Below are 9,597 nucleotides of genomic sequence, written 5' to 3'. Positions count from 1 at the left end.
TGGTCTCCATGGCCGATTCCGATTCCAACGACCAGCATCGCTCTCTTCCGAGAGATGGCTTAGGAGCAGCTGGATCGGCAACCCTTCCATGTCGGCTCGCCATAACAATTCCTCCAACTGCTTCTTTGTAATCTTAATCTTCACCACCGAAGAAGAAACTGCTCGATTCTTCCCCTCCTGGCAGCAAAAGGGACTGTCGAACGCCATGTCGTCCATCTTTCCACCGTCGGACCTTTTTGCTCGTCGAAGGTTGAGGCAGTTCCCCATTCTCTTTTTCTTTTACCCTTCTCTCCTCTTCTTTCCTTCCTTCCTTCCTTCCTATGTTCTTCTCAACTTTCTCCTTGTTGGCAAAGATGAGGCACAGCCACTTTGATGCATTGTATTTATACACGGGAAGATAAGTTGAGGAGAGGGGGAGAGAGAGAGAGAGAGAGGAGTAGGTGATGGGGCTGCGTCTTAGGGAATGGGTCAGAGAGGTCAACATCTGATGTTGGATTGCTTGAAAAATTTCCATAGCCACGTTGGAAAATGAGGGGAAGGACCCAGTCCGCACTTTGTAGTGTGGGAACGGTCTATGATGACCTTGGCTTACGTTGTTGAAGACCAAGGGTGGCGTCTTGTCCGTTGGATGACTTGGATCGGAGGCTGTGTCAGCTCAAACCCATTTAAATGCAATTATAAATACTCGGATTCATTTTGTAGCAAACTAAAATCTTATCCAAAAAAATATTATTAGAGTTACTTGGTCCTATATATATACCTAAGATCTATTTAGTGCATTGCCGATATGAAATTGAATATATACCCGTATGATCCTCACATATACCATTCTTGTCTTGATGCATCCAATGGAATCGAAATATTGGGTATTCAAAAATTGAGTGGGAGATGTCGTGGACTTTTATAATGTAGTCTCAGTATAGTTGGCGATATAAGCCTCAACTTAAACAGTAGTGCTATAGGGTTCTTTGTAAATATGTTTCATTTCAAAAGAAAGCAGAGAACCTAGTATTCACGGGCAATCTATCCCTCCCAAGAGGCTATTATTTGATGGACCCTATAAGAATACGAGAGGCAGCGTTAACAAAATTGCTTCAGTAACTCAAAATGCGACTCAAAAAGCCATTCAGCTGACTACAGTAAAGAGAAACCACTCAAGAGAATACTCCTTTTTGAGGCATTTTTCGCATCATTACGGTCAAAGCATCTCCCCCGTTCTTGTGGGGTCCATCAAACAAAAGTTTATCCAACATTTCCATGAGACAAGACACCAAGCATATATAGTCTTCAACCACGTAAGCCGAGGTCATCATAGACCCATTCCTCCTCTAAATTAAAGTGCTGACCGGGTCGACGAGCGCTTTAGTAACTCAAAAATCCATGCAAGTGGGGGAAGACATCGCGGTCTCCGTTTGAATGCATCCTGCTTCGAGGGAATTTTCCACTCGGGGTAGGCTTGACTTGAGAACAAACTTCCATGCCAGCCTATGATAAAAGCGAGCATCCAACCTTGAGCTTTCGCGAACTGTGAGAATAACACCAGAAGAGTCGAACGACTAATGCGCAAGTCTTTTGTTGAAATTTATAGCTTTGAAACTTCACTGACCGAAAAAAAATAAGAGCTTTTATCCGTCGTTTTATGGCTTGGTTTGCATACTGGACCAACGAAAACCTCCTTTTTCTTTCCTTTTGAATGAGACCAAGGAAAGCTTCAACGTAAACTGTTTGCAAATTTTTTATGCAGCTAAGACGGAATGTTTTACTGTACAAAACGATTTGCATGTGCTGCTTGTTAGAAAAAGAGTGGGAAATGGCTTCACCGTAGAGCAGTAGGCGATTGTAAATCTATCTTTCAAATAATTATTGCCTCTCTCTAGTTTGCAATAGGGATAACCACAGCAATATTGTTTTTAGGATACAAGACTGCTCTGTTTCGAATTACGGGTTGCAAAAAACTGGAATTCGAACTGAACTAGAGATCAAAGTAACAGCAAATAGATAGAAAATAATGATAATATCTCTCCTGTTTTGAATGAGAAGGGTGTCTTTTATAGAGTGTGAAAGGTTGTGAAAACTACCTGGCACCTCTTGGAGTGAAACTGCATTTATGCAGTTATAGTTGTAACTGCCTTTCACCTATTACGGCACCCAACTGGTAGTATATTTATTTCAAGCAAATCTTATTTTAAAATAACAAAAATCCAACATTGCTGGGGGCACCAACATCATGTTATTACCATTTAATGAATCGCAGATGGTTGTTTTCAGAACAAATGCTGCACTACTTACCGATCAGCCTTATCGGCTTAACATGCTTTAATTCGACCATGGGACCCTGTTTTTTCAAAAATTTTTTTTCTTAAGTAGGTCTTGCAAGCAACAACTTCTTTTTTAAATTCTGTATTTTTATATTCTACTTCTAAATATATTATTCTCCTAGTTTTGAAATAATAAATCTCTGTTTTTTTTAGAGGCTGTTTGGAAGGGGAGACCACTAATCCCCCGATAACTTACGATCAGCATTATTTTCCATTTGAAGATGATGAAAGAACGGCTTGCTTGGTCCTTTGAGGGAGGCTTTCGGTTAGAATATCCATATCCACTAACGAGTATGGTGCAAAAATTCATATTCATATTTATTTTAAAAAATACCAAAAATATAAATATAAATATGGATATAACGTATAAGTTAAATAATTAATTTTTATAATAGATATAACTAAGTAGATAATCAATCAAATTAATAGCATGTTAATATGATTATTTATTTTTTTAAAATTTTATGAGTGTTATATAAAATAAAATAAAATTATAAAAAAATCGAATATTCAGATATGGATCGGATGATTGTCTATTTATATTCACAACCTTTTTTTTAATAAATATAAATATTAGTCAAAGACTCAAATTTATATTTATATTTTAATAATTGTAAATATATAATTAAATCTAAATGGATATTATTCAATTCACATGTGTTTAATATATAGGAGTTTAAAAGGCGGACGGTCACTTCGGGTTCTGTGCTGGCGGATGGGAGGAGTCGTTCAGAGTGCTTTTTTTTTGGATAAAAGCGGCTACTCATTTCATATAACTTTAACGCGAGTACAACGTGCCAGATCGCAGGAAAGTAAAAGATACAAAGGATGAGGGACGTCTGATGCAGACGTCCAAAGAAAATCCCCGAAATGCCGGGCAACAAAGGAGGCGACTCAGTCTGCTGTCCTGTTCGTCTTCTTAAACACGTGTCTAATCTGAACATCACCCATCAATTGGATTATCCTACGAGTCTCCCGGATGAGGGGATGACCATCTCCAAACCGATCTGTCCTTCAGAGCCGGTCGATAACCACAGATGAGTCTTCCTCGAGGCAGACTCGCTCCATACCTAGTACCTCCCACACATAAGATATACCCTCCCAATCAACCTGCAGCTCTGCTCCAACCACTGTGAGTTCTGGCATGCGCCGCTTTCATGCTACAATCATCCTACCAAGGTCGTTCGGAGTGCTTTGAGTGCTGTTCCGAGCGCGATCTAAAATTCTTTCGCGCCAAAGATGCAAACCGGACCCGTTCATTCATCGACCAACATCGAACAGGATCTAGTGATCTTAGCCGTTACAGCAATAACCGATTGGAGCAATCGAGGTGGGGCCCACGCCAGCCAATACTTCCCCACGCGCCCACCCTCCTCCTCACGCCATTTCGTCGCCTAGCGGCTGTTTGTGCTGACGTGGCGCATCGACAGCGTAGAATCTCCGATGGTTCTTGCAGCGACCTCGGGAGCCGCTCCCCTCCCCACCTTGGATCCTTTCCCTCGGATACCGAGTTCAAGAACAGCATACAGCCTTATCCACTAATGATGTCTAGACAGGTACCAGTACTTTTGTTTCCAACACGGTACCACGACGCCCCCTGAGCATCTGGGCCAGGTCCAGGTCAGCAAAACTTGACTTCTAGCCGTTGGGTCAGATTCGTGTCCAAAGATCTCCCAACCAATCATATCATAACATGTAAAATTATTTTTAAAAATATAAAGTATTTTTAAAAATAAAATAAAACATGAGATACTTAAGAGATTATTTTTAAACTTGGATTATCATGTAATACTTACTTAGAGATATATTTTTCATATTTATGTTGCTTGCAAAATCTTTAATTAAGCATATTTATTATGATTTATGCCTTTGCTTTAAATTGTTAAATATAAATTTATTGCATTTCTTTAAGCCACTTGGACTGCCGAAGCTTGTACTTGGAATAATTTTTTGTTTCAAATATGTATACAATTAAATAAGATATAATAAACATAATGGCTTTAAGTTTGGAGTAACAACTAGCAAAAGCTTGTCAATTAATAAAGAAATCGAGCATAACCATACAATTATAATAAAAAATATAAATATATTATAATTATTATATATTGATAATTAAAAATATATATTTATATTTGTATTAAGAGTGTCAACTAGTTTAGTTGATAAACTCACTGGATGTTAGATACCACCATACTAATATCTTAAACCAAAAAATAATTTCAAATTGTATTCATATTTATATTTATGTACACAGGCAAACAAGTACGTGGAATGCATATTTAAAGAAATTTAAAAATATATGCAAGACATAATTATAGATGGATCTCCATCTAAAAAATTTTAAATCCCCCTAATATCTGATATTTTTCATTTTTTTATTATTATCTAAAATAGAACTTTGTTGTTAAAATTTAAAATTTCTGCATTAATCAGATGAGGAGGCTGTTAGGAAGAGTGCTCCATTAGAATTTTAAATCAGAGAGAAGTTTCCTTAAAAGCTTAAATAACACACATCAAAAACTCCCATTACAACCCTTTTAAGAAATTATTTTCTATTAATTATTTTTAAGTTCAACCTAATGAACATATCAGCTTAAACCATATTTTTCATTAAAAATAGGTTTTCGAACCAAATCCATAGTTTCTAAATATATGCAACCAAGAAATCGGCATCCAGCTTTGTTTGGTACCTGCTCTGATTCCAGCGCGCCCTCCCCAGAGCCCAAATCATCCAAATCCCTAATTTGCAAGCGCGCACCGTCGTGTATTTTTGGAAACAATTCTAAGATTCTCTTGCATTTTCCATCTCACCCAATCCGAGTACGTCTCCAGCCCTCCATGCTGCTACCGTTTACACACGCGCAGTCTCTCTCTCCCCCGCTCTTGTATAATGCTGTCGGAGTGACGCCGTAGAAGATAGACTATGACGAGTTTCGCCGGCGGCGGCTTCCTCCCAGCGAGGAACCGGGCGATGCTCTCCCCCAAAACCCTGGCCTCGCCGCCGGACTCCGAACTCCATCCCACCAGGAAGCCCCGCCCATGCCGGCGAGTCAGCAACGCGGCATTTCCTTCGGCTGCCGGATCCCGCCCAAGGAAGGGCGGCGCCGGCTTAGGTGGTCGGAGAAGTGGTCCCTCCACTCCCCTCCTCCGGTGGAAGTTCGACGACGCGGATCATTCCACCAAGCCCCTGCAGGAATCCTCCGGGAAGCCCCGCCGGAGGGCTAAGACTGCTGCCGGAGCGGCACCGCCCGTCTCGGTGAGGAAGATCGCTGCCGGGATCTGGCATTTGTGGCCTCCTCAAGTTAGCGGCGGCGGTGGCGGAGGGGAAACAAGGCGAGCTCGGGTAGCACTTGAGGTAGGAAACTCCGAGATCTGTTCCTTTTTGAACTCCTCCTCTTTCTAGGGTTTCTTTTTTTTCAAAAGAAAGTTGGCGTTTTTATCACACACTCGGTTCAAAATCGACTTTTTTTTTACTTCGCTTGAAATTTGAAAAAATTCCTTTCAGACTCCCAGGAAAAAAACAAGTAGTTGTCTCCTTATTTTTTTGTGCACCGAATGGAATTTGACAGAAAAATGCTTAGCTTGTTAGCCAATGGCCCATTTGATGTTGCTTTTGTTTTCTGTTTCTGGTTTCAAGAAACCCAAGAAATAAAATAAGCTAGACTAAATAACATGCGTGATGAAACCCTTTTGTTTGCTGTAATTGTTTGTAAAATCTTCAGAACTTCAGAAAAGATTGAAAGAAAAAGCAAGGGCTAACAGAAGTTTTAATGCAAATGCTATCTTCGACATCAACCTCCATGCGGCATTTCACTAATTTGTTGAGAAATAAATACACTAAAAACAAGGACAATGACAAACAGGCCCTAAATGCGTGAAATCTTTAACCTGTGAAGTTTATTTTCTATAAAGGGGATTTGTTCTTCTCAGCCACCCAACAGAAAACAAAAAATGGGTTGATTTGTTCTTAATTTTGTGCCATTGGACCAACCTGGACGGCTGGTTATCTTATACATACATTCAGTTGCATCAATTCTAGAAATCTGAAATCTGAACAGTTGTCAGAATCTTATCGATTGATAGTGGATGGAATTTTACATGCACATTTCAATTGCATTAAATTCTAACACAAGGTAATTACAAATCTCTGATCCATTCGAATCAAGCAGAGTCTTGGTCATCACTCTGATGACATCAAAGATCAACTGGGACTTCATGTGGCCCTACCAGTTGTTCTTGACAGTTGGTTGCAGTGTTGGTGGTCCATATATTGACACTTTCTTCAGCCTTCAAGGATGGTCTAAATGTTGGTCGTTTATTGTTTGGGTGTTTCTTGCATGCAGCCTGTTCCTGGCCATCTGCAAGTCTCATCACTTTGTAAACCAGATAGCACAAATCTCCATACTACTGTGAAGAATGAGTTGATGAGTCCTATTTCGGTATTGGATCTGAAGAATGGCGATACGAACAAGGTAATCCTAATTTCATGTTAAGACATTGAAACTGATTATATTTGTTAGTTGCATCTGACCCTTTTGATCATATTTTTATTTAGCTCAAACCTTCTGCTGCGTTGCCTAGCTCTGCTATGGAGAGGGCAACTAAATGGGATCCTGGGAGCTCAAAAGCATCAGATGAGCTCTATCGGTTCTGTGGTCACTTGAATCTACTTGAAGGCAATCAGGTGACTGCAGTTTCCGTTGTTTCTACTCTCCGGGCAGAGCTTAAGCAGGCTTATGACCGCATTAGTGAGCTTGAGACAGAACGACAATCAGCGAAGAAAAAACTTGATCATTTCTTGAGCAAGCTTGCAGAGGAGAAGGCATTGTGGAGGAGCCGAGAGCATGAGAAAGCCCGGGCTATAATTGATGGCATGAAGGATGACTTCAACAGAGAGAAGAAAAACCGGCAGCGGATGGAGATTGTGAATTCCAGGCTGGTCGATGAACTTGCAGAGGCTAAGTTATCTGTGAAACGACTCTTGCAAGACTATGAGAAGGAACGGAAGGCTCGTGAGCTCATAGAAGAGATTTGCAATGAACTGGCAAAAGAGATCGAAGAGGGCAGAGCTGAGGTTGAAGCTATGAAGAGAGAATCCATGAGGATCCGAGAGGAAGTGGAAGAGGAGAGGAGGATGCTACAGATGGCTGAGGTATGGCGAGAGGAGAGGGTTCAGATGAAGCTCATAGATGCAAAGATCACTCTGGAAGATAAGTATTCACAGTTGAGCAAGCTACAAAAGGATATAGAGGCTTTCCTGAAAGCACAAAATGCTGCAAACTCAGACAATGCAGCGATAGAAGCAGCAGCTTCGCTCCAAATAAAAGCCAACTCAGTTATGCTCCAAGAGATCAAGGGGTTCACTTTCCACCCTCCACTTGCCTCGGAGGACATCCGTTCAGTCTTCGAAGAGCACCATCCGAGAGAAGAAATCAATGAAAGAGAGATAGTACCATGCTCTGGATATGGGCCGAGCAGCCATGCCTCCAAAATCCACATGGCGAATGCTGAGACTGATGTGTTCTTAGAAAAAGCAACTATGCAATACGCAAATGGAGCAATAGATACAAATGGTGGTAAGGAAGATGATAGTGGTTGGGAAACACTGAGTCATGATGAGGAGCAGAGTTTAAGAAATTCACCAGAAGGGAGTGTTCCATCGGTCAAAGGGATTTATGAAGAAAGTAATGCATCATCCAGTGGAACAGAATGGGAGGAGAATGGCGTTGATGGCGAGCTAAATAATGAAATCGGTGATGTTCAAAACAGAAGACATCCAAGAAAAAATGTATCCTCCATATCCAGGCTATGGAGATCCTCATGTCCAAACAACGGTGAAAATTGCAAGATGATACCAGTTGAATTAACAAATGGAAGGCTGTCGAATGGAAAGAACTCCAATGGAACCTTTTCTCCCAACAGGGGATCAGGTGAGGTAGGTCTTAGCCCACCAAGCATGGGTCACTGGAGCTCCCCTGACTCCCCGAATCCTCATTTATCTCGAAGGATGAAAGGATGTATTGAATGGCCACGAGGTGCGCACAAGCATAGCTTGAAGGTGAAGCTTTTGGAGGCAAGGATGGAGAGCCAAAAGATTCAGCTGCGGCATGTCCTTCAACAAAAAATTTAGCGGCACCATTACTCTGGAATCTATGAATCCAACTTATGGGGTGACACCTGATCATCAGAGACCGGATTCAAGCAACAAAGAACATATCTTTTCTTCACTGAGGCAGACTTTATCGACATTGCTGGGGTCTCTGAAGACATTGTCTGCCTTGTGGGCTGGCTACATTTACTTTTGCTACCATGTTTTATGCTGATGCGATGCCTTTGATTCTCCGGTGGGAGTCTCTTGGCTCCATCAACTGCAACTTTGTGGTGTAACCTTACTGCATTAGGCAGCTAGTATGGAGTTTTGTTGAATTATAGCATGTTGTATATGTTGTTAAAGTAGAAAAATTAGATTTGGGATCAGTACTTTTAATGCATTAACACCTTTGACCAGTTAAGCTGTGTTGGATCTTTTTAGTGATGACATGTCATGGTGGCCGGAAAATTTGTTGATCGACTTTGGGCCAACAAATTTTACAAGAAGTTTTTAGTAGAACATTTGTTGTCATGGTGGCTGGGAGTGAATTATGCCTATTACCCTTGAAAAATATTCTACAAGAAGTTTGATACTAATCTGGATAGCTTTCTCGACCCCTTTTCGTAATTTGCCATTTATTGATCATCAAACTAATGAGATAGCGAAGACATGTAAGCCAAACCAGAGGTCAACTTTATATCATAGAAAGGAAATAAATCAAGAGACCAAGGCAGATGATAGAAAATGGAAGGAAGTTTACGCCTCTCTAGGTTCTCTAAAATAGACGCTAGAATTGAATCACATTCTTTCAGAATTGAATTTCTTCAAATAAATGAATGGTGATTCCACTGTTAAATGGATGGTAATTCTTACAAGGGTGCAAATAAATGAATTTTTAGTATAAACTAATAGCAACAATTATAATATAGATGACGGAATAATATACTTAACATAAGTCAACTAGTGACACTTATGGTATAAAATTTAGACAAATAATTTAATGAATATTTAAGTTTCAAAATATTATTTTATTGGGAAAGAAATTTAATACAAAGTAAATTGCACTGTAATTTTATAATACTTGCTACTTAAAAATTATGTATGTATGTGTGTGTGTGTGTCTCTATATATATATATATTAGTAGATGAGCATCATGAAATTCATGCAGGAGAAAAATATAAATTAAA

At 40.0% G+C, this 9,597-nt stretch overlaps 1 protein-coding gene across 1 annotated transcript; it reads left to right on the top strand.

Moving 5' to 3' along the window:
- The first annotated feature begins 5,039 nt into the window (after positions 1-5,039).
- On the top strand, positions 5,040-8,830 carry LOC103719316. Its single transcript, XM_008808509.4, has 3 exons — positions 5,040-5,673; positions 6,662-6,790; positions 6,874-8,830. The coding sequence occupies exons 1-3, from the start codon at positions 5,242-5,244 to the stop codon at positions 8,446-8,448; spliced, it is 2,136 nt and encodes a 711-aa protein (XP_008806731.2). The 5' UTR covers positions 5,040-5,241; the 3' UTR covers positions 8,449-8,830.
- Positions 8,831-9,597: the final 767 nt, after the last annotated feature.

The sequence above is a fragment of the Phoenix dactylifera genome, chromosome 12 (genome assembly GCF_009389715.1).
Source record: "Phoenix dactylifera cultivar Barhee BC4 chromosome 12, palm_55x_up_171113_PBpolish2nd_filt_p, whole genome shotgun sequence".
Classification (NCBI taxonomy): Eukaryota; Viridiplantae; Streptophyta; class Magnoliopsida; order Arecales; family Arecaceae; genus Phoenix; species Phoenix dactylifera.
The sequence above is the reverse complement of the archived record's forward strand: the minus strand, read 5'-3'. Positions and strand labels throughout refer to the sequence as shown.

Coding starts and splice junctions, on each gene's coding strand:
- LOC103719316 (XM_008808509.4), top strand. CDS start 5,242: ATGACGAGTTTCGCCGGCGGCGGCTTCCTCCCAGCGAGGAACCGGGCG. Junction 5,674..6,661: donor GAGCTCGGGTAGCACTTGAG/GTAGGAAACTCC, acceptor TCTTGCATGCAG/CCTGTTCCTGGCCATCTGCA. Junction 6,791..6,873: donor AGAATGGCGATACGAACAAG/GTAATCCTAATT, acceptor ATTTTTATTTAG/CTCAAACCTTCTGCTGCGTT.